Source organism: Amphibalanus amphitrite, unplaced genomic scaffold, assembly GCF_019059575.1.
Source record: "Amphibalanus amphitrite isolate SeventyFive unplaced genomic scaffold, NRLGWU_Aamphi_draft 000467F_arrow, whole genome shotgun sequence".
Taxonomy (NCBI): Eukaryota; Metazoa; Arthropoda; class Thecostraca; order Balanomorpha; family Balanidae; genus Amphibalanus; species Amphibalanus amphitrite.
Genome location: NW_024881961.1, coordinates 182501 through 207405, shown reverse-complemented (window position 1 = coordinate 207405; position 24905 = coordinate 182501). Strand labels below are relative to the sequence as shown.

Genomic DNA, 24905 nt, shown 5'->3' with positions numbered 1-24905 from the left:
ATTTAACGTCCACCGACTGTTCTTCGTCCACCGTATGATCGTTTTCTGACTGACCACTGACACTGACCGACTCTGACCACCCTCTGACCACTGACCGACCCTTGACCACCCTCTGACCACTGAACGTCGTCTGACCACTGTTTGCTTCCCCCTGTTGCCAGGCCGGCTGAAGCGGGTGGAGGAGCTGCGCACCGAAGACTTTGAGTCGTCGGCGGACCGGTGTGCCGAGCTGCGACTGGACCGCAGCGTCGTGAAGCGAATCGACCAGCTCGGGGCCACCGCACACATCGCCTTCGCCGTCGGTCCCAGCGGCACGGAGGTGGGTGTCGAGCGACCAGGGGTTACTTGGTGGACTGGGGAAGTGGCGAGCGATCACAGGGCAGGTTATGAGGCGGAGAGGATGGTTGGACAGGGTACATAGCTGGTGGGTGTTTGTTTAGTGATAGGGTAGACGAACGAGTGCACCGTGGGCGAATTACGGTGTGAGGCGGAAAGGTTGGCAGTGAGCGCCCAATGGGGATGAAACTGTTGCGGATGAAATAGGTGAAGGTGGCGTCCATTGGTGGAGAAAAGTGACTGCGAGGGAGTAACAGCCAGGCAGCAGACGCGTGGTGGCTGGGGCTGATATCGAAGCCCGGTGTTATCATGTCGGGGTAGACGGTTAAGGCGTTGCTGATACCCGTGCCCATGATTTCCGTTCTGATAGGTATCATAGCAGGAGTTGTGGCATGTCAAGTAATGAAGTAATGGCTTCATAATGAACGTCTGTTTAGCCATTTGAACATCAGACTGAGTGTAGCGCGGTGTTGTTTGCCCGCCTTGTCTCCCTGGAGTGGCAGGTGTGGGCCGTCCGCCCGCGGGGTCGCACCCGTGTTTGACGTGTTAGACGCTGTGTGTAATGCTCTGTGTGCCGCAGTCCTCCGTAGTCGGCTGTCTGCCCGGACTGCCGTGCCTCGCTGTAGTGCTGTGTGGGCCGTCGGCCCGCGGTCGTTTGACGCTGACTTTTCACTGTGTGCCGCGCAGGTGACGGTGGAGGCTCAGCTGGAGCACCCGTTCTTCGTGTTCCACCGCGGCTGGGCGTCGTGCAGTCCGCGCCGCAGTCTGCAGCAGTACAGCCTGGCCTGCCATCAGCTGGCTGTCGGAGACGCCTGTGTGTCCCTGTCGCCGCGCAGCCCGCCGTCGGCGCCGGCGCAGCGCGGCCGAGGCGACACCTAGCGGCCGTCCGCGGCGACACCTAGCGGCCGTCCGCCCCGGTTCGGCGCCGCGCGCCAGCTGCCCGCCGCCGGCCGAGAGGTGGACCGGCGAGAGGTCCCCGCTCTCGGCAGAGTGGTGTGTCTGTGAGCGCCGCGCCGCTCCCGGCAGAGTGGTCAGCCGGTGAGCTCCCCGCAGCCCCCGGCAGAGTGGTGGGCCGGCGAGCGCCGTTCCTGGCCGCGGCAGCCGTCGGCGGCCGCCCGGCCCGTTCGTCCTGTGATATTTTGTATCTGCTGCGTGCGCTCACTACCGTTGCCGTGCCGTGTTTGCCCCTGTCGGCGCAGCACGCCTGGCGAGTGATGAGGCAGAGGGACTACCTACCGCCCCTGTGAGAGCCGGACGTGCGTCGACGCACCCAGACTTTCGAATTCTCAGGGATAAACGCGGTGTCGGTGACGGCGTCCGCGCACTATAATATCACGCTGTGGTTGGGGACTTATTTTAATAGCTGTGACTAATAAAGCGTATTATTTTTCCGACTCTGTTCGAACTCTGAAGTGAGAATAAACTTGTTCAATATGATGAGTGTTTTACTGTATGCAAGCAGATACTGGTTATTATGGTATCCTTTACGGTTTTAGGATGCTAAGCGTTCACCAGTATACTTCATGACAGTCTAGCTAGCTTCTTCAATTTGTCTGGAGATATTCCTTCTTTTGTACGGCTGTCGACAGTCTGCACACATTCACTATCGATACGATAGGGTGTCTTTCGCTCTACGATCCCATGGATAGTTACGTATGTGACCGCAGAACGATGTCCTGAATATTAACTTATCGCAATGGTCCTTATATGTAGGTATCTATGTTTCAATAAGTCCCTAAACGCCAAGATTACTTTCCTTAACGCAACTAAACGTTTGGCAGAAGTAATTTCCTTCATTTCTTCATCATGTGCTTCCATATTTACGGGCAGGGTGGCAGGGTGGCAGCTTTTGTTGTGGTTCAAAAGCTGCGCACTTCTGCTCAATTCTGGCCGGAAATAAATGCATAATAAATTGGAGATTGGAGCTTTTGGACTGTCTGCTTTGTGTTGTCAGTCAGTAAACAATTTAGATGAAAATCAAGGAATTAAGATTTAAATAGTTTCAACTACGACGTTGCTCTGTGTAAGATATTGTCGCTGTTTTGTCTTAGGCTGGTATGTACGGTTTAAACTAGCCTTAGGTTGATGATTTTTAGCCAGTGAAACGAGCAAAAACAGCCTGAGAAAATCAAATTTTGACTTATTTTAACCCGTGATTTTCCCCAATTTTTCCCAATAATTTCCATATGATTTTGGAGCTAGATATTAGAACAGTGGTGATTTCATGCTGTTGAGCTTGCATTGCAATGTGCCCAATGCATAACTTCCACGGACAAAACTGCTTACTCGATTCTAACCTCGGTAATGGTGAAAATGAAGTTTTGCTCAATTTTTTGACACTTTGTGCCATCAAGGAGTAATTGGGTGCTAGCTGACACTTGCCAGGTCCATGAGTCATGTCATCAAAGTATGCTCATTATCTAAGAGTGGTTATCTCAGAAACTGCAGAAGTAGGAAAAGTAAAGCGGGGAATCTGACTGTTATTGTAGCCTGAGCTTTATTCTACTTTGCATTCACCCAAGCGATAATCTCCAGTGATTCTCCACACAATGGTGGTAACTGGTAATATACCTACTAAACTCTTACCTTCCTTATTTACAGTGCGCATTTCATGGGAGAACTTCAAGCCACAGTTGAGATCTCAGTTGAGCTACACAAGTTCTTCAATGTCGACCTATTCCAACGAGGGTAAGTAAAAGGAGTTACACTACCTCACCAGTTTGATTAATCCTGCCATGGCAGGCAGGCATGTACTTGTGTTGAAAGGTCAGATACCCGACTGGAAAAAATGCACGCTTTCGTCGAGAACTCGAGCGTAGTTGGGCGTTTGCGCCGAAAACTTTCGGCGTACTTCGGCGTAAGGCGACGGCTTGCGCCGAAATTTTCGGCGTACTTCGGCGTAAATCGCGAAAAAAACCGTCAGGGGGGTGGCACCAACCCCCCTCGGCCGGCGAGGATTAAATGTCTTCGGGAGTTAACCCTCGCACGACCAGGCCATTTCTCATAACACGAACGACCAGGGGGGGGGGGTTGTTACGACCCCCCCCCCTGGCGTTTCGAACGGAAGGTCGTAGAGCTTAGCGGAAAAAACCAACGGATTGCTCTCAACGAGATCTCGCGATTGGTGGTATATTTTTTGGTCCTAGGTCAACATTTGACCTACTTATGACCGGTCAAAGGTCAAATTTTCCGAAAAAACCAAACTTTTTCCACTTTCCGCGGCGATTGCGGCAAAACGGTGGGAGATATCGACTTGAAACCTTCACTATCGTGTTCCTTGATCAATTCTCTATCGTTTGGTATGTATTTCGTTTCCCTAGCTCTAAAAATGGCGCGTTGGGAGCGCCGGAAGTCGGCAAGGTCACAGTCGGCGGCAGAAATTCGAAAAATCAAAATTTAAATTTTTGAAATCTGATTGTATTTTTGGATTTGGGAGGTCCATTTGCTCCCTATAGAAGCTAATATTGCTGCATATTCCCATTGAGGTGACAAGAATTAGCAAAATAGTGGTTCGGGCGCTTTTCAAAAATAGTACCGGACGCTGTTCCTCTTGTGACGTCATAGCTCCGTGACCTGACCTGACCCGGTCAATTTTCTTGCACCACACGATAGCCAATGCTTGCCCCAACATGCATGGGAAGTTTCATCATGATCCATCAAACAATGTGGGTATCACCGGCAGAAAACCTAGGGATTCGGCGCACACGTTTGGTAACTGTCGGCCGGAGGCTGTACCTCTTATGACGTCATAACTCCGTGACCTGACATGACCCGATCAATTTTTTTCGGCAAAAGATGCGCAAAGGTTGCCCCAGAGGGTATTGAAAATTTCAGCCCGCTACGACAAGCCGTTTAGCGTGCACTTCGAAAAAAACCTCAGGGGGGGGGGGTGATACAACCCCCCCCCCCACAGTGATGCAAATGGGGTTCACGAGTGGCCATAAATACAAAAAAGTCAAGTTTACGAAACCGAGTAAATCGCTATATGGCTAACCAAAGAAATGTTTGGCGCATCTGAATTCACATAGTTTGCATGTTTTTGTCAAAACCGGCCTCGTGTATGATTGTCAGAAGTCGTGACATTTTCTATGTCGTAAAATGACTGTCAGATACTCGCAACTTCAAACGCCGCTAGCGTGCGTTCATTTCATACAAATGACAAAAATTATGCATGGCAATGATCCCTAAAGTCTGCTGCTTCTCATGCCGGGTCACAAAAAGCCGCATCTTTTTTGGTTTGGCGGTGTTCTAATCATTTGTCATCATGTTATAATCGCAGTTTTTTACTAAGAAATATTTGCTTTCGTTTCACCTACAGCAGTTTACACAGTGTGTGCCCGTTAGTGCACCATACCATATCATTCCCTTACCATTTCTGAGTCGCACTGTGAAAGAATTAAGGCGCTAGCACAGGGCAGACCGGCGCTATTGAAGTTTTTGTCCGGCGTGGTCGGGTGTCGCGGTCGGGGCGGATTGCTTTCACCGCGGATCGCAATTTCGACAGACGTTTAACTTTGAACTGTTATAAGTAGGTCAAATATTGACCTTAAGTCAAAAGTAATATGCTCACTCGCGAGATCTTGTCAAGAGCAATCCATTGGTTTTTGTCGCGAGGCGATAGGACACTTTGTTTAGGAACAGCAGAGGGATGCACCGACGAACCCCCGCTGAGGCCGCCCGCCCGCGGCGCGGCCGCCCGGGCTGCCCACCGCTCCGCGGCACCCGACCGCAACGGACGAAAACTTTAGCAGCGCCGGTCAGCCCTGTGCTAGCGCCTTCATTCTTTCACAGTGCGGCTCAGAAATGATTAGGGAATGCTATGGTATGGTGCACTAACGGGCACACACTGTGCAAACTGCTCTATGTGAAACGAAAGCAAATATTTTTAAATAAAAAACTGCGATTGCAACATGATGACAAATAGTTATATCAACGCCAAACCAAAAGAGATACGGCTTTTTGTGACCCTGCATTAGAAGCAGCAGACCTTGGGGATCATTGCCATGTATAATTTTTGTCATTTGTATGAAATGGACGCACGCTAGCGGCGTTTGAAGCTGCGAGTATCTGACAGTCATTTTACGACATAGAAAATGTCACGACTTCTGACAGTCATACACGAGGCCGGTTTTGACAAAAACATTAAAGTTATGTTTTTTCAGACACTTCAAACATTTGCCTGACTGGCCATATTACGATTTATTCAATTAGGTGAACTTGAAATTTGGGCCTTTTCGGTATTTATGGCCACTCGTGAGCCCCATTTGCATCACTGTGCCCCCCCTAGGCGTTCTAGGGTTAAACATCTTAAATATCACTTATCTTGTCTCGTGTTCGTCTCAGGGTATTTAAGTCATGTTCAGTGAACCTGATTGTGACTCTCCCACGGCGGGAACAGTTCACCGGTCGAGAGTGAGGTTATGGATTGTCGGATTCCCTAGTTCAGATAACGTATGCTATCGTGTGCGTATTGACCGTTGTGATTCCTGTATTTCCGGCGTGTGGTTTGCGAGCGGACGCTGGCAATTGGTCCCGCGTGGCCTGGTATCTGCCCGATCCCATCGGCCGTGCTTGCACCACGCCTGTTGAAGGCCCCGTCAGGCGTCAGTCACCGGTTGGGCACTACTGCTGATCAGAGCCGGGCAACAAAATAAAGGTTACATTATGGAACATGCCAGTGAGTTTGTGAGTCAGGAGATTTTGTGATAGCGAACGCTGGTGCTCGGTCCCGCATGGCCTGCTGATGTCTATTGTCTGCCCGATCCCGTCGACCGTGCCAACAACCGTCTGTAGACAGTAGTCACTGGAAGACAGCCACACACACACGCCAGCCCCCCCCCCCCCCCTCGACGAAAAGTGCGTGGCTACAGCCTGCAGCCATCAGTAAGCCTTGAAAATTTTCGGCGCATGAAGCATGGCTTGGTAAAATAATTTCGGCGCATAAACCCTTGCGCCGAAATTTCGGCGCATCACCTCCGCCGAGAACTTCAGCGTAGTGGAGGCATTTTTTCCAGTCGGGGTCAGATATGGGCAGCAGTGTGCCAAAGGTAATATGAGTCACAACAAAACAAACACTTGGTAATTGAATCCACTGCCACCTAGAGGCTAGACTGAAACTTACCACCTGAGCCTGTTTGTTTATTTGGATGATATTTCATAGAGAGTTATACCAGCTAGTGCAGCTTTTATGATACAATAGAATTTTGAGTTTGTATTTAAAGATGTGGCCATTATCTTGATGTCATGCCATTCTGAATTATTAACTTTTCACCACTAGGCCGGGCAGTCAGCTAAACATACATGAACTTTTCCTGAGATGATTATAGGGTCAGAACTCAGAGATCTGGTGAACCTGCCCATGGACAGTTGTAAGACAGTGTCCCTTGGCTTCAGGAAGGTACCTTACTTGAAGATTAGTGTTCTCTTTAACAGTTTTTACATTGAACATGTGTAGGCTATGACATTCTGTCAAACAGTTTCTTAGGCCATGTGATTATGTTGAAATTGGTCATCTTGTTAGTAGATTTTGATGTAGCTGTATAACGTGGATAGCTTCTGTCTGACCACTTTCATTTTGTGCTGCTGGCAGGCTGTACCAGGTCCAGGCCTGTCTTCAGGTATCTCCCAAGCTCCTCCACCAGATTGAGGTGACATGCGAAGAGCCGTCGCCCAACGCGCACGCGCACACGGCGGTGGCGGCGGCGCGCACCGATCAACAGCGTGCCGTCAGTCAGACCTTCCAGATCCTCTATCGCAACGAGGAGGTGGTGCTGGAGGATGTCTTCAGCTTCAAGGTGCACCTCGTCATCGATGCCAATAAGGTTAGTAGGCCTGTGCTTTGTCGGTGCTAATTCTCCAAACACTGAGCGGATCTTGGTCGCACCACCCGGGGCCGGCGCTGACCCGCCGTGCCGGCGCTGCCCCACCTTGCCGTCCGGTGCCGGCGCTGCCCCGCCGTGCCGCCTGTCGTGCCGGCGCTGACCCGCCGTGCCGCCCGCTGCCGGCGCTGACCCGCCGTGCCGCCCGCTGCCGGCGCCGGTACCAGCTGACGGTGGCTGTGTGTCCGCCAGCTGGTGGAGAGCCTGGAGCGGGCCGGCCTGCAGCTGCTGGTGGAGCTGCACTTCTCCGAGAGCAGCGACACCAGCCCGCAGACGAGCACGACGGCCATGCAGCTCGTCTCCAGCCGCACGCTGAAACTGCACTTCTCGCCGCTCAGGTGAGACAGGCGAGCGCTTTGAGAGAAACTGAGAGGTGAATGAATGAATGTGATGGGGTGAGTGTCGTGCAGCAATGGAAACATGGCATAATGAGTAGGTGCCTACAACTGCGATTCTTTCTAGCAAGTGTATTCATTCATTCATTGACAATCCATCACAGCATGTTTATATGACATTGCGTATGTAAATGTTGCTGTTCAACTTCCCTTTGCGTGCATCGCACATGAACACCAAATCCCATCTCGAGCGAAGCTGTATGGCACGGTATCACCTCGCTAGTCGCTGGCAATTCGGTATAGTTATACCAGCTCCCCCAGGCCTTTTTCTCATCCAGTTTCCCGATGACAAAAGTATCGGGTATCAGCTGATATATCGCTATGACGACATGGCTGGCGGCTGTAATGGCGAAACAGCCACACACATAGCTAACCCGGCGTGGACCGAGCCCATACAGTGCCACATGCGACGTGACGTGACGCTTCATGTGGATTTGCGGCTTGCACAGTTCCTCCCTATCATTCTGAACGCTGGTGGGCGACTGCAGCGTCAGCAGTCAGGTGGCCAGCAAGTGCCGCAACCGCCAGGAGTCCGGCAGGCTTCTCATGTAGCTGAAGATCGTCTGGGGGTCGCTGTACATCTGCTGCATCGCGTCGCGGACCCTGTGGGCCGTTGACGCGGCCGTCGAGCGGTCCATGCGGAGCTCGGTGCGGAGGCCTTCCTCCAGCGTCCCGAGCTCCACCTGCAGCAGACACCGCAGTACAGACTGCCTTGCCACCTCCGCCGGAGCTTCATAACTAGTCAGAGCCATAGGTAGCTGCTCAGCGTGTCGCTGGTATGCATCCCACCTCCAGCGGACGCTCTCGCTGAGAACCCAGCAGAGCTGCGGGATGTTGAGCAGCAGGCGGCAGCGGTCGCGCGGCGAGCTCAGGTCGGTTGGAAGGCCAGGAGGCCGCTCGGCTGCCGGCCTCCGGCTCTGTCGTCGCAGCCAGAGCCGCACTGCATCCGGGTCCCCCAGCAGGCTGCGCATGTCCTCTGCGCTGAGGAGGGCCAACAGTGGGGCCGCGTCCCACATGAGGCCACCGTCAGGGCTGAATGAGAGCCGCACCTGCGCGGCCACCTCCGCTGGGGCAACGCTCAGAGCCCGGTACAGGCCATTGTGCACAATGCGCCAGTGCTTGAATCTGCCCAACAGGCCGCTTATTTCGTCCGGCGTGTAAGTTCTCAGGAGCACTGGCAGCAGGCTGTTGAGACCTTTCGCAGTGGTAAGTGATATGTGCATTCTTATTCCGTCTCGTAATTTGACCAGTATTTGCCAGCGGGCTAGGTGTAGCCGCACCTGGTGTTCCGTTGTTTGCCCGGTCCTCTCTGTCATTTTCCTATGTAGATACGTATCACATACACAGAAATCCTGAGTCAAAAAGCTCATCATGTGTTTGCGGATGGTTGTCAGTGACCTTTTCATCGCTTTCCTGTCGGCGCGACTGACGGACCGCAGGAGGTTGATGCGGCTCCAGAAGAAGCACGGCATGCTGCATTCGCTGACAGCCTCATCGAGGAAGTCCAGCAGTCTCCGCAAGCCGCTCGTGACACTCGTCCACTCATGTGCTGGCGTCTGTTCATATAACCACATCGCTGCCGTTTTCGCGTAGTACGACTTGATTACCTTGGCATCCGTTCCTAGTGCTGCTTTGCACACCTTGAATGCTATGACGACGAACCTCTGGATGTCCGTCATAACAGAGACGACGACCAGCTCTGCTCGAGAGAAGGACAGCCGCCACTCGATCTGCTGCGAGCGACTCCCGGGAGCACCCACCGGCACCAGGTGCAGACCGAACTGGCGGATGTCATCCAGCACGGCCTGCGGCGGCCAGCCGTAACGCCTTTGTCGCGTGAAAAACTCATCAGAGAACCACCACACGGGAATCCGCAGGCACGGCACGTCGTCGTACTCAGTCACTTGGAACGCCGTGTCTGAAGCGGTTGAGTAGGAACAGGCCGGGCCGTTTATAGCGCGCCGTGTGACCGCTTCACCAGCGGTCAATCGCAGGTAGTCGGTCAGCAGCTGGGTAACGTGCTCCGCCCGGAAGGCCAACCGCTCCGAGTGCCGACAGCTGGCACGTTTCTCCTGCAGCAGCAGCACGAAGCCGGGGTTCTCTGTGTCGGTGATGTGCAGCCGCGGTGCCGGGCCGGTGCCGGGCCAGTCTCCGCCGTGCGCCGGGCTGTCCGCTGTGTCGGCAGGGAACGCCCACTGCACCGGGCCCAGCTCGATCATCCTATCTGCGTCGGAGGGCGTCTGATGTACCGGCGGTCGCGGTGGCTGGTAGAGCCTTTCGGCAGAACTGCCCGATGTGGCCACACTCGTCACCAGCAGTCGCCCGAATGGAGAACAGTCACACTGGGTGTAGCGCTTCTGGAGTTCGTGCAACAGTGGACGACGACAAAAGTACTGAATGCTTTCAGTCTGTTCCTCCATTTGGCATTTCATGAACGTGTACTGTTTATCGTTGGCGAAGACGTTTTCTGCGATATGGTCGACCACCAGTCCGATGTGCTGGCCACAGGCTCGCAGCATGTTGGCCACATGCCGGTCCCTCAGCGGGCCGGCCGCACCGACGGCCGGCCCGTCTCCTGACATCGCCGGCCGCTTCACCGACCGTCGGCCGCTTCACCGATTACTGGTCACTGGTGCTCTGACCACTGGTCACTGATGCTCTCACCACTGGTCACTCGTCCTCCGGCCACTGGTCGCTCGTCCTCCGACCACTGGTCGCTTGTGCCCTGTTCGACGATCGCTGATGTCTGGCCACTGCATGGTCGCTTCACCGACCGCTGGTAGGTGGTGTTCTGCCCACTGCACTCGGCCCGACTGAGGCGACCCTGGCCAACAACTGACGGCTCCACCAGCAGGCCTCTCTGTGAACGTAAACACCGACCTTGAGCGCGGACATTCCGCAGCGCGGGCTGCAGCGGACCAAATGCCCTCATGCTACCGCGAGCTTGTTTATGGACGGCAACCTCCATGCTCCCGGCAACGGCGGCTGGTCCCGGCTGGTCCTCTTCGTCTAGTATATAGCTCATATATAGTAATATATAGTATATATTGTAGTAATGTATAGTATATATTGTAGTAATATATAGTATATATTGTAGTAATATATAGTATATATAGTATAGTAGGTAATATATAGTATTACCTACCACCATTTCACTGGGCAGTGCACTGTCGGCTCGTTCCGGATTGCGCTGGCCACAGGTCCGATACAGATGTGGATGAAGATGGAGGCAGAGTACACTGCACAGTGCACGCACCACAACAGCCCCGCATCGGCACGTGTTCTAGTCAAATCGGATTTTATTTGGAGCTTAAAACAAAAGAGGTTGTGTTGGACCTTGTGCTTACAAAGAGCATGTGCATGGCTCGGAAAGCAAGGACAAGTGCGTTAGAGGGGTACCCGGGCCCATAGACAGTAGACATCCTGATTCATCCATTCGGACAAGTGTCTATAAAAAGTCGCTACATTTTGTCGCGCAGGGTCTGTACTACAATCGTTGCTGTTCGACTTATCCTCAGGACGTTCGTCTGATGTTGCGGTGACACCTGCGTCTTCTGATTCCAGGGGCCTGCACTACCACCTGCCGGTACTGTTCGACTATTTCCACCTGGCGGCCGTCTCCCTGACGTTTCACGCGGCACTGGTGGCCGTCCACCAGCCGTATATCGAGTGAGTACCTACCGATGGCAGGGCACTGGTGGCCGTCCACCAGCCGTATATCGAGTGAGTACCTACCGATGGCAGGGCACTGGTGGCCGTCCACCAGCCGTACATCGAGTGAGTACCTACCGAGGGCAGGGCACTGGTGGCCGTCCACCAGCCGTACATTGAGTGAGTACCTACCAGGGTTGTGCTTGACTCATGAGTCGAGTCAGAAATTTGACTCAACTCTGACTCAAATGAGTCAGGGTTGAGTCGAGTCGGATAAAATGTTGAGCTGTTGAGTTGAGTCAGAGTTGAGTCGGACAAAAATATTAAGGTGTTGAGTTGAGTCAGAGTTGAGTCAGTAAAATAACTTTTGACATTGAGTTGAGTCAAAAACATTTAGGAACATGAGTCAGCTGACTCACCTTTCTAGAAACATAAATATATAAGCTTTTCATTCTCCCCTCGCTTAACAGCTTAGGCCTGGCCTTGCTGCCGAATTTTTTTCACCCCCCCCCCCCCCGCTCAACAGCTTTTTTATATGAGTCAAGTTTGAGTCAACTCATATTTTCATTGAGCCGCTTGAGTCATGAGTCGAGTCAAGGGAAAAAAATCAGCTCCTTGTTTGAGTCAGAGTTGAGTCAGGGCTTTCTGAAGTTGAATGCTGAGTCGAGTCGGCAAATTTTTTTGAGTCGAGCACAACCCTGGTACCTACCGATAGCAGGTCACTGGTGGCCGTCCACCAGCCGTACATTGAGTGAGTACCTACCGAGGGCAGGGCACTGGTGGCCGTCCACCAGCCGTATATTGAGTGAGTACCTACCGAGGGCAGGGCACTGGTGGCCGTCCACCAGCCGTATATCGAGTGAGTACCTACCGATGGCAGGGCACTGGTGGCCGTCCACCAGCCGTACATTGAGTGAGTACCTACCGATGGCAGGGCACTGGTGGCCGTCCACCAGCCGTATATCGAGTGAGTGCCTACCGAGGGCAGGGTACTGGTGGCCGTCCACCAGCCGTACATCGAGTGAGTAGGTACCTACCGATGGCAGGGCACTGGTGGCCGTCCACCAGCCGTACATCGAGTGAGTAGGTACCGAGGGCAGGGCACTGGTGGCCGTCCACCAGCCGTACATCGAGTGAGTACCTACCGATGGCAGGGCACTGGTGGCCGTCCACCAGCCGTACATCGAGTGAGTACCTACCGAGGGCAGGGCACTGGTGGCCGTCCACCAGCCGTACATCGAGTGAGTACCTACCGAGGGCAGGGCACTGGTGGCCGTCCACCAGCCGTACATCGAGTGAGTACCTACCGAGGGCAGGGCACTGGTGGCCGTCCACCAGCCGTACATCGAGTGAGTACCTACCGAGGGCAGGGCACTGGTGGCCGTCCACCAGCCGTACATCGAGTGAGTACCTACCGAGGGCAGGGCACTGGTGGCCGTCCACCAGCCGTACATCGAGTGAGTACCTACCGAGGGCAGGGCACTGGTGGCCGTCCACCAGCCGTACATCGAGTGAGTACCTACCGAGGGCAGGGCACTGGTGGCCGTCCACCAGCCGTACATCGAGTGAGTACCTACCGATGGCAGGGCACTGGTGGCCGTCCACCAGCCGTACATCGAGTGAGTACCTACCGAGGGCAGGGCACTGGTGGCCGTCCACCAGCCGTACATCGAGTGAGTACCTACCGAGGGCAGGGCACTGGTGGCCGTCCACCAGCCGTACATCGAGTGAGTACCTACCGAGGGCAGGGCACTGGTGGCCGTCCACCAGCCGTACATCGAGTGAGTACCTACCGAGGGCAGGGCACTGGTGGCCGTCCACCAGCCGTATATCGAGTGAGTACCTACCGAGGGCAGGGCACTGGTGGCCGTCCACCAGCCGTACATCGAGTGAGTACCTACCGATGGCAGGGCACTGGTGGCCGTCCACCAGCCGTACATCGAGTGAGTACCTACCGAGGGCAGGGCACTGGTGGCCGTCCACCAGCCGTACATCGAGTGAGTACCTACCGAGGGCAGGGCACTGGTGGCCGTCCACCAGCCGTACATCGAGTGAGTACCTACCGAGGGCAGGGCACTGGTGGCCGTCCACCAGCCGTACATCGAGTGAGTACCTACCGATGGCAGGGCACTGGTGGCCGTCCACCAGCCGTACATCGAGTGAGTACCTACCGAGGGCAGGGCACTGGTGGCCGTCCACCAGCCGTACATCGAGTGAGTACCTACCGATGGCAGGGCACTGGTGGCCGTCCACCAGCCGTATATCGAGTGAGTACCTACCGATGGCAGGGCACTGGTGGCCGTCCACCAGCCGTACATCGAGTGAGTAGGTACCTACCGAGGGCAGGGCACTGGTGGCCGTCCACCAGCCGTACATCGAGTGAGTACCTACCGAGGGCAGGGCACTGGTGGCCGTCCACCAGCCGTACATCGAGTGAGTACCTACCGATGGCAGGGCACTGGTGGCCGTCCACCAGCCGTACATCGAGTGAGTACCTACCGAGGGCAGGGCACTGGTGGCCGTCCACCAGCGGTATATCGAGTGAGTGCCTACCGAGGGCAGGGTACTGGTGGCCGTCCACCAGCCGTACATCGAGTGAGTAGGTACCTACCGATGGCAGGGCACTGGTGGCCGTCCACCAGCCGTACATCGAGTGAGTACCTACCGAGGGCAGGGCACTGGTGGCCGTCCACCAGCCGTACATCGAGTGAGTACCTACCGATGGCAGGGCACTGGTGGCCGTCCACCAGCCGTACATCGAGTGAGTACCTACCGAGGGCAGGGCACTGGTGGCCGTCCACCAGCCGTACATCGAGTGAGTACCTACCGAGGGCAGGGCACTGGTGGCCGTCCACCAGCCGTACATCGAGTGAGTACCTACCGAGGGCAGGGCACTGGTGGCCGTCCACCAGCCGTACATCGAGTGAGTACCTACCGATGGCAGGGCACTGGTGGCCGTCCACCAGCCGTACATCGAGTGAGTACCTACCGAGGGCAGGGCACTGGTGGCCGTCCACCAGCCGTACATCGAGTGAGTACCTACCGATGGCAGGGCACTGGTGGCCGTCCACCAGCCGTACATCGAGTGAGTACCTACCGATGGCAGGGCACTGGTGGCCGTCCACCAGCCGTACATCGAGTGAGTACCTACCGAGGGCAGGGCACTGGTGGCCGTCCACCAGCCGTACATCGAGTGAGTACCTACCGAGGGCAGGGCACTGGTGGCCGTCCACCAGCCGTACATTGAGTGAGTACCTACCGAGGGCAGGGCACTGGTGGCCGTCCACCAGCCGTACATCGAGTGAGTACCTACCGAGGGCAGGGCACTGGTGGCCGTCCACCAGCCGTACATTGAGTGAGTACCTACCGAGGGCAGGGCACTGGTGGCCGTCCACCAGCCGTATATCGAGTGAGTAGGTACCGAGGGCAGGGCACTGGTGGCCGTCCACCAGCCGTACATCGAGTGAGTACCTACCGAGGGCAGGGCACTGGTGGCCGTCCACCAGCCGTACATCGAGTGAGTACCTACCGAGGGCAGGGCACTGGTGGCCGTCCACCAGCCGTACATCGAGTGAGTACCTACCGAGGGCAGGGCACTGGTGGCCGTCCACCAGCCGTACATCGAGTGAGTAGGTACCTACCGAGGGCAGGGCACTGGTGGCCGTCCACCAGCCGTATATCGAGTGAGTAGGTACCGAGGGCAGGGCACTGGTGGCCGTCCACCAGCCGTACATCGAGTGAGTACCTACCGAGGGCAGGGCACTGGTGGCCGTCCACCAGCCGTACATCGAGTGAGTACCTACCGAGGGCAGGGCACTGGTGGCCGTCCACCAGCCGTACATCGAGTGAGTAGGTACCTACCGAGGGCAGGGCACTGGTGGCCGTCCACCAGCCGTACATCGAGTGAGTACCTACCGAGGGCAGGGCACTGGTGGCCGTCCACCAGCCGTACATCGAGTGAGTACCTACCGAGGGCAGGGCGGGCTCCGGCCGGGTGGGCGGACGATAAATTGTGTAATGTTTATAGTCGCCATCGAATGAGTACCCACCGATAGCGGGGGTTCCGAGTGGGTGGACGGACGGTGAGTTATGTATTATATAGTCCCCATCGTGCACCTATCGATGGTGGGGGTCCAGTAGGGCGGATGGACGATGTATTTTCATGTGAAGGCTGTGTGTATATCGATACGACCAGCGAACGCTGATAGTATTAGTAGATAAAGCGGATATTCGGTGCTGTTTTGGAGAAAGAATGTTTGATTTGGCCTGGTTGCCAGCCATAGACATGTTTAAGACAGTCGTGGTAATAGGGACGGGTCGTGTCATATAAAGCACCATATGCAATATGACTGCTATACAAGTATTTACCAGCTTTCCGATAAGGAGTGAGTGAGGTATAGTTAGCAATGTTCAGCAATGGGATGACATCCTGTTTGATGTGTGTGGTGTATGTATTGGCGCGTATAATGTTTGTGTTCTCTGTCTGTGCCCGCCGCTCGCGTCTGTCAGGAGGCCCAACAACGGCCTAACGCCCAGCTGGTGAGTGGGGCAGTCTGCGGCCCAGGACTACTTTACTAATAGTGCTGCCTATCAGCAAATAAGGCGCTCAATTATGATAAAGATCTACTACCCATGTCTGGTATCTTAACCGTGTTCATAGGAGATTATAATTGTTGTGATGATATGATCCGCAGAGTTCCCTAGTGCATGTTATTTTGAAACTACGTCAGTATTTACTATTTATGGGTCTTTGCGAACTTATTGTAGCCTTGTCAGTGCTGCTCACACGGGTGTGTCAAAACACCTGGTCGACGTGGTGCGGGGCTCGATAGGCGAGTGGCCTGACCTAAGTCAGTGGGGACGACCTGACCTCTGACCCTGCGTGCAGCACCCCGCGACCCAAGCCATGGTACTCGTCACCGAAGGCGTCGGGACCCCGCGGCCAGCCAGCCTTCTCTACCATGGAGACGGTCATCTTCGGGCCGCAGGTAACAGCGGCGGCTGCCAGGGAAACAGCGGGATAGACCGACAGACACAGACAGACAGACAGACAGACAGACAGACAGACAGACAGACAGACAGACAGACAGACAGACAGACGGACAGACAGACAGACAGACAGACAGACAGACAGACAGACAGACAGACAGACAGACAGACAGACAGACGGACGGACGGACGGACGGACGGACGGACGGACGGACGGACGGACGGACGGACGGACGGACGGACGGACGGACGGACGGACGGACGGACGGACGGACGGACGGACGGACGGACGGACGGACGGACGGACGGACGGACGGACGGACGGACGGACGGACGGACGGACGGACGGACGGACGGACGGACGGACGGACGGACGGACGGACGGACGGACGGACGGACGGACAGACGGACAGACGGACAGACGGACAGACGGACAGACGGACAGACGGACAGACGGACAGACGGACAGACGGACAGACGGACAGACGGACAGACGGACAGACGGACAGACGGACAGACGGACAGACGGACAGACGGACAGACGGACAGACGGACAGACGGACAGACGGACAGACGGACAGACGGACAGACGGACAGACGGACAGACGGACAGACGGACAGACGGACAGACGGACAGACGGACAGACGGACAGACGGACAGACGGACAGACGGACAGACGGACAGACGGACAGACGGACAGACGGACAGACGGACAGACGGACAGACGGACAGACGGACAGACGGACAGACGGACAGACGGACAGACGGACAGACGGACAGACGGACAGACGGACAGACGGACAGACGGACAGACGGACAGACGGACAGACGGACAGACGGACAGACGGACAGACGGACAGACGGACAGACGGACAGACGGACAGACGGACAGACGGACAGACGGACAGACGGACAGACGGACAGACGGACAGACGGACAGACGGACAGACGGACAGACGGACAGACAGACGCGGACAGACAGACTCCCGGAGGTGCCGCTGTTTGTGGTCGTTTCTCTGCACAGTCGCTGCGGTTGCGCCGTCGCCTGTGGATGTGTGTTTATTTGTACTCCATCACTGAGGTGTGTCTGTGCGCGCAGGCGGGCTGCTCGCCCAGTTCGCGGCTCTCTCACGCCCGTTCGGTGCACCGTTCCGTGTGCTCCCTGCTGTTGGCCAGCTACGAGTCACTGCAGAGTCAGTTGGCCGTGGTGAACCGGCTGATGCCGGCCTGGCAGCGGCTGCCCACGGCCGCCACCGACTGCCGACACCGGCTCGACAAACTCTCAGAGACGGCCAAGGTGAGACGGACGGCGCGGGGAGCGCGCGGGGGGGGGGCGGCAATTGGAACAGGGAACACAATGTGGTGGTGGTCCGTCAGGGGCAGGCAGCGCTCTTAGTGCGGACATCACAGCGTCACAGAGTGGACGCTGTGATGTCGAGAAAGGCTCCAGGGTCTCGTTTCATAAAGCGAGTCCGTAACTTACGCCGTTTTTTGGGCTTGTATTGCAAGCGCATGTGAAGCGATAAATTTAGTTCCCCTTCTCCCTTCTGTTCTTGCTTGCAAGATAAATAAATTCAACGATTCAAACTATCGTCATCGCTTCACATGCGCTTGCAATACAAGACCAAAAACCGCCGTAAGTTACGGACTCTCTTTATGAAACGAGGCCCAGGAGCCTTTCTCGACATTTCTCGACATACCTCCTATTCTACTGTGGTATAGGAGAGGGCTGGTGTGCCGCTATGCACTGAAGCAAGTCAAGAGCTTTTCGATGTTTCTGATGGAAAGTGAGTTGCATGAACGAGTTTTCGGTTTTGGTACGATCTCTGGGACTTTTTCATCTTTTTTTGTGTCTGGCTATGTTCTTCAACAGAGATTGTTGTGCAAGGTATGCTCTTTAATGATGCTGTTCTGGAAGAGGGTAGGTGGCGGGGCGGTCTGCGATTATCATCATCATGTGTTGTTCGTTATACAGCAGACTTTTTTTGTGGAATAGGGGAGAGTGGGGCAAAGCGGCCACCCTAACGCTTCTCACGATGCCAACGCTTGATTTTTAAACTTGGAAAGATTCTTTCTATACCAATGTGATCCCTATTAAGTTGCCTTTTATTTCAACTGCGTTTTATTTCCAAAGGGTTTCACATATGAAAGATATTGACAAAACTTTAAACCTATGCATATTGGCCACTTTGCCCCATACCCTGGGGCAAAGCGGCCACCGGCGTCTTCTCAAGTCCCGATATGAGAAACAAAATAGTTGCCTTGTGTACGACTAGGGTATTTGATGGTGACAAGGTTAAGCGAGGATGGATGTTTACTTTATCATCTTCCACCTGTAGGTAAACAAAGAAATGATTTTTATGAAAAAATACATTTAATTGCATTATTTGGTAACTCATACAACTGAAAAGTGGCAAAGATGAATGCATGACGACACATTTGAATATAAATAATGTTTTTTATCCAGATGGAAACAACTTATGACCAATTGGGGGGTGGCCACTTTGCCCCGGCCACTTTGCCCCGCGCATACCATCCGATACAAAAATATTCCAGCTTAGCTATTAGTGGGGTAAAAAACATTAAAATTGGTAGAATACATGTACGATAACCATGCAATGCATGGACAAGAACGCTTATAAAAATCCCAAACGGTTATGGAAAAACATAACATTTAAAAATTGTAAACATAGTTGGTAACCTGGCAAGAAATGCTTTTCCGTGTTTCACAGAACAATGGTGATGGGCCTAAAACCCCGGTCTGGCTCATTCGAACGACCGCGAAGAGAAGTATCATTGGAAACCATAAATTGGAACTGACGCCAGTTATGAAGGGCTAAAACGATGGGTGGCCGCTTTGCCCCGGGTGGCCGCTTTGCCCCACTCTCCCCTACTCAATTATACACTGGTTATTTTTGGCCCTGTTTCTTCTTATTATTTTTTTTATAATTCTTTATGAAAGCGGCATACACATTAACTGCACAGTATATACCGTATAGCATTTCGCTGACAATATTGATCTTCTCTGTCACTATCAGGAGCCAACAATCCTTTTTCCCATGGTGCATACCAGCCGTTGCGCTTTTTTTTTTAGGTGGAAACAGATTTTTTCTCAACTCAACGGATTTCCAGTATTGTTTCAGTTCTATTCATTTACCTGGCGATTTCAGTTCTAGTCGTGTACCTGGCGGTTTCCGTTTGTTCCGTTCCGGTGCTGGCTGGCTGACGCTGGTGTGATGTGGCGGTACGGGGGTGTCCGGCCGGCCGCTCGGGCCGTGTACCGGTGTCCCGGCGCCCCTCTGAGTGTGTGCGGGGTCCGTGTGTGCGTGTGTCGGTAGGACTGCTGCCACCGTATGTTCGGCCGCGGGAGGCAGTGCTCGGCGGGCAGCCGCGGCCGCGGCGACGGGCGCCGATCCAGGGTAACTCTCCACCTGTCCCTGTACTCTGTGTATGTCTGTCTGTCTGTGTGTCCGTGGTCCGCGCGTGTTATGCCAGAGTCGAGAGCATCCGTCACGACTCCGGACTCGCTCCGTTCCGCCTGCGCTGCCCCGCTACGCTCAGACAACAGAGCGGGAGCTGGTAGCCGCTTTCGCTCGCACCCGGGACATCCTGTATCGCTGTAGACGGGGCCGTCAGTTTTGGTTTGTTCGGTTTTCATTCGTCTCTCACGTCCACCCTGCTGAAGTTGGTCGCAGCTGCACGGATCTGCCCGGCTCGCTTCAGCTGCTGGAGGCCCGCTGCGGCGCCGGCGACCCGAGCTGCAGGGCACGCCTCTCCGCATGGACTCACGTCTCGTGCACTGTGCTCATTTTTAGCTCGGTATCAGACAGCTTAGTGAGATTGCTCGAGCGAGCGCAGTGCATTTTCTTGATTGATTATTTTATCCTCCCTGATTTACATTTTATTATTATTTACGTGACTGACTTTTTCAGCGTTGTATGATTTTGTTTACAATTGTGCACTGTACCTTTGTACAATGCCTGCAGTTTGAAGAAACGCTCACTATTTGGTTTTGAATGTGTGTGCGTTATGCACTGTACAGCGTAGCTGATTTTGCTGAAAGAAACATGACCCATTTTTAATCTCACTTTTCAACTATTCCATTTACTGGTTTCTTTGGTAGTCTTGTCACTGGTACGTTCGTGGTCAATGCATATACATATATACTTTCAATAATTGAGAAGGGTCTTCATTCTTCTGCTTATTTGAAGACACTTTGCATCTCAACTTCAAGTATTTCGCCCGCTTTAGAGACTATATTTGGTTGCCCGTTTGGACGGGTGGTCTACCAAATTTCACCTTTCTTATTGTCCGGGCTGCTTCTCGTCTTGGCAACGACATTAAAAAACGCGATGTCGCTAACAAATATTCCTGTATGAACCTATTTACCCTGTGATGATACCGCTAAGTCGCTCAGTGCCGCCGGGTCCGGCGGTGCCTCTCCTTCCCGCCGCTCCCTGACTCGTGTCTGACGTCTCCCGCAGTCGGCCGGCGGCGAGGAGGACCTGATGGCCGTGGCCAACAGCGACATCGCCCAGCTGTGTGCCGAGCTGATCCTCCTCTGGCAGCAGTTCATGGAGCTGGCCTGTCGGCGCGAGCAGGTGCGCCGCTCACTGGCGCGACAGCACCACACGCTCAGGGTAGGTGGCGTACTGACATACTGACGGATACTGACGTACCGAGCAGGTGCGCCGCTCACCGGCGCGCCAGCACCACACGCTCAGGGTAGGTGGCGCGCGCGGAATTTGACGGGAATTGAGTGTCCCCGCCGCCAGTTGAGTGTCCTGACGGACAGCTGAGTGCCCTGCCGGACAGTTGATTGTCCTCTCCGCCTCCGACAGGTGAAGCGGTTCGCTGAGGCGTTTTTCACCATGGACAACCCGCGGTCGGCAGCCACCGGGTGTTTCGACAACGCTCCGCAGCGGTACATGGCAGTGACGGAGGCTGTGCGACGGTCCCCCTACTTACAGGTCAGTCAGCGACTCAGTAGGTATGTAGCTCATGCCTGCATATCAGTTGGTATTCAGTACTTGCAGCCTGCAGATTGGTCGGGTACTCCAAAAGTGAGTTGTGCCCTTGTAGTCGATTCCCTCCATCTATTTTGTCTCCCTTGTAGTATGCTATCCCTTGTAACCCTGCCTCCTTGGATCTCCTTGTCTCCCTATGTCTGACAGTGTTCTGCGTGGGTCCACAGAGCCTGCCACCCCTGCCTGTCGAGTGCGCCGAGCTGGACGGCGACCCGGCCAGCACGCCGGTCATCTACGAGGACCAGTACCAGCACGTGTCCGAGTTTGTGCGCCGTCGCAGGCAGGTCGGCCGCACCACACAAGGTGGGCAGTGGGGGAGGGGCAGTGGGGGGATGTTCCACGCTCCCGCGTCGTCACAGCTCCGGCTGCGGAATGGGTAGAATGATGGGGTGTGTGGGAGTGCATTTAAGGACAGGAAAAAAAATGACGCGGGAAAGAGTGGAACGAATTTCACCATTCTAGTAGGATATCATTGCACTTTTTTCAATGCATTGCTCCTTTGATTGTGGGATCAGCCGTGATATTTTGGTGTCGTCAGTCTGAATTGGCTGTCTCTCCTCTGCTACCTGTGTTGAATTGTTTTATTTCCTTGTGCCGCCAGTTGCGAACGACCCGCGCGCCATCACCGCTGCCCTGGTGGAGGAGCTGCGCACGGCCTCCACGCTGCCGGCCGCCGAGCCGCGCTCATCGCAGCGCGGCCAGTCGATCGAGGTGCTGCAGAGGGTGCCGCCGACGGGCGCCGCCAGCCCGGCCGTAGCCGACGCCGCTCGATTCGTCAGTCTGAACGGACTGACGCTCGACGAGCCGGGGACGCCGCCGCCGCCGCTGCCCAGAGTGGACGAGGCGCGCAAAGGCGACCGTCCGGCCGGCGACGGCAGGGCGGCGCGCAGGCCGGCGGCGGAGGCGGCCACCTCGACCAGCTCGCCGCCGCGGCCGCCCTCCGAGCCCACCAGGCGGCCGCCGGTGACGGGCGGCTGCGCGGCGCCGCCTCCGCCTCCGCCGCCGCGCCGCGCGCCGCCTCCGGCCGGGGACGAGGCCGCCACCGTGGGCGTGGCCTCGCCCGAGCCCAAACACTTCCTCAAGGAGAAACTGAAGAACAGCATACGGCTGGAGCTGCGCCTGCCGGTGGGCCAGCGGCAGCCGCGGCCGGCCGGCGGCGCCGTGTCGCCCGAGTCGTCAGTGACTGTCTGCAGTGAATCGGATACCTCGCTGGTGGTCCGACCGCGCGCCGGCAGCACCGGCTCGGCGCGGGCCTCGTCCCGGCCAGCCGCCGATGACGCCTCACTGCGGCACTCACACAGCAGTCTGAGCATCCCGGAGGCGACGCGCGCGGCGGCCGGCCGGCGCCGGGCGCGCGGCTCGCTGCCGGATCTGGCGGCGCCGGCGCTCACCAGTCTGGAGGTGGGCCTGTTCGGCGCGGCCGGCTCGGCGCTGCTCCAGGTGCAGCGCGGACGGATCGTGGCCAAACGGTGGACACCGGAAGCCGGCGGCGGGCCGGACCCGGCCGAGCTGACCGAGCCGACCGACACGGACGCGGCGGTCAGCTCCCAGCTGTCGGAGCCCAGCTCCAGCGGCAGCTCGGCCGACGGCGACACGGCGCCGGCCGAGGAGAGCGTCCCGCGGCCGGCCGCCGACGCCACGGACACGGCGCTGACGCTGAGCGGCTCGGAGTCGGAGGCCACCGACACGCTGGCGGCGCCGTGCTCCGAGTCGTCCTCCCGCGCCCCGCCGCCGCGGCCGCCGCTCACCAACGGCGCCGGCCGGCCGCCGCGCGGCACTGGACTCAAGGCGCGCCTGGCGCGACTGGGCCGGCCGCCCGCCTCCGTCCTTCCGCCCAGACAGTTCCGGGACCCGCCGCCAGCCGGCAGCACCGGCGCCGAGTCGCTCTCCAAGAGCGCCAGCCTGCAGTTCCGACCCAAATCGAACCGCGGCGGCTCTCAGTCTGCCCGATCCAGCGGGGAGTTCGAGGGAGATTCAGTCTACGGGAGCCTCTCTGATATAGACACCGCCAGCTGCGCCGGCAAGCAGAAGCGGCTCAGTCTGCGCATGCTTAGCGGAGCGCAGTCCATCGGCAGTCTGATGGCCCGGAAAGAATCGAGGAAGAAGCGGCGCAGCGTCCAGGAGGCAGAGGACAGGTCAGCCGCTGCGCTTGGTACCGAAATCCTACTAGGCCTATTTTTGTTCCTTGTCTGAAGATGTTCTTGTGGGTATGCTAGTTAGCTGTGTCTTTTTAGGGTGATTTTTTAAATCCCTATTTTCACAAATTTAATGATTTTCAACCATGATTCAATATAACTGTGAATGATTCAGTGTCATTATTCAGTGGCATGTATTTCATATTTAAATGCACCCGAAACTGCTGATTATTCATTATGCCTGTACTGGCTGCCAATCGTCAGTGGTTGTATGTACAGGAACTAACGTGTGGCGTCCCCTGTCGTTCCCCGCACCGGGCGCAGGTACCGGGTGAGCTCTGAGCAGCCGCCGTCGGCCTGTACCGTGCTGGAGATGTTCAGCGACGGCTTCGGCACGCGGCTGGAGGACGAGGACGAGCCGGAGACGACGAGCAGTGTGACCACCAGTCTCGACCTCCGGCGGTTAGTCAGGGGAGGGGTACGGGGACGGGGACAGCCTCAGATCACGAGCGGTGTGACGACCAGCCTAGACCCTCCGTGATTAGTGAGGGACAGGGGGAGTACGGGACGGACGGTTAGTGAGGACAGGGACGGAGAGACAGGGACACCGGCTACCCTCGACCACCGGCGACTAGTGAGAGACAGGGGTCGACCGCCGCCAGTGACCATAGCGCCGCTCCCTTCCAGCGGCCTGCCGCCAGTCGGCGCGGGGCGATCCTCTGTGGCCGGGCCGGCGCGACCTCCGCCCGGTCAGCCGGCTGGCCGCGGTGACCCGCGCACCTCCCGAGAGGGCCGCGACGGCCGAGAGGTGTCCTGCGACTGCTACTCTGCCCTCGACGGTGGCGACGCAGCGCTCCGCCAGCGCCTGGTGGCCGCCGTCGGCGAGCGCACCTTCCACTTCATCACGGCCAAGGAGCAGTTCAAGGACCAGCTCAAGGGCAGGTTTCCCGGCGTGTTATACAGGTGAGTGGCCGTCCGCCGGGACTGGCGGTCAGCATTGAGTTCGGGCGGACAGAATCGATCTGTTTAAAGACAGCTGCAATAGGCTGAATTCGCAATATCACTGATGTCAGATGATGGGCATCATGTTCGACATCATGCGGTTTCTGGCGGACGCTGATGATAATTTGTTGTCGTTTGTATTTAAATTATGTTTGAAACTACTGGCACTTATTTCAGGCATATTAGTCTGCTTCAAAGCTTTTGTGACGAGAAACTTGGCAGTTTATAACTTTGGTAAAGTAAAACTCGCGGTGAAGTACCGCTCGGTTCGCGCTCCGTTCTGCACACATTACACAGGCACTTCTCTTCCAGCTCAACGCTTGTGTTTTAAAGTAAGCTCTCTCTGTCCGGCACTTAGGAGGAGTGTTTTGAACTTTTCAATCGGGAACTCTCACATGTTTGAACGGGCGGATCAAGTCACTAATAGCAATCTTTTTAAAAACTCGTTCAGCGTCCATATGTGTTTCAGACAGACAACTGTCCTTGTGATT

At 55.9% G+C, this 24905-nt stretch overlaps 2 protein-coding genes across 3 annotated transcripts in view; both read left to right on the top strand.

The window, feature by feature from the left end:
- The window catches only part of LOC122392073 (WAS/WASL-interacting protein family member 3-like), a 33354-nt gene extending 31581 nt beyond the window's left edge, over positions 1-1773 (top strand). For both annotated transcript variants that reach the window (XM_043386572.1, XM_043386573.1), the window contains 2 exons: positions 162-319; positions 1024-1773. In XM_043386572.1, the coding sequence (XP_043242507.1) occupies positions 162-319; positions 1024-1215 (350 nt within the window). In that variant the 3' untranslated portion in view covers positions 1216-1773. The remainder of the gene's footprint in view (positions 1-161; positions 320-1023) is intronic.
- A 465-nt stretch (positions 1774-2238) lies between these two features.
- Positions 2239-24905, top strand: part of LOC122392044 (protein FAM135A-like) — a 36727-nt gene continuing 14060 nt past the window's right edge. The window contains exons 1-15 of the mRNA XM_043386531.1: positions 2239-2359; positions 2938-3024; positions 6926-7157; positions 7407-7552; positions 11174-11278; positions 16149-16248; positions 17350-17547; positions 20735-20890; positions 21092-21220; positions 21445-21580; positions 21879-22240; positions 22313-22452; positions 22672-23412; positions 23737-23874; positions 24100-24375. Of these exons, the coding sequence (XP_043242466.1) occupies positions 2948-3024; positions 6926-7157; positions 7407-7552; positions 11174-11278; positions 16149-16248; positions 17350-17547; positions 20735-20890; positions 21092-21220; positions 21445-21580; positions 21879-22240; positions 22313-22452; positions 22672-23412; positions 23737-23874; positions 24100-24375 (2936 nt within the window). The 5' untranslated portion in view covers positions 2239-2359; positions 2938-2947. The remainder of the gene's footprint in view (positions 2360-2937; positions 3025-6925; positions 7158-7406; positions 7553-11173; positions 11279-16148; positions 16249-17349; positions 17548-20734; positions 20891-21091; positions 21221-21444; positions 21581-21878; positions 22241-22312; positions 22453-22671; positions 23413-23736; positions 23875-24099; positions 24376-24905) is intronic.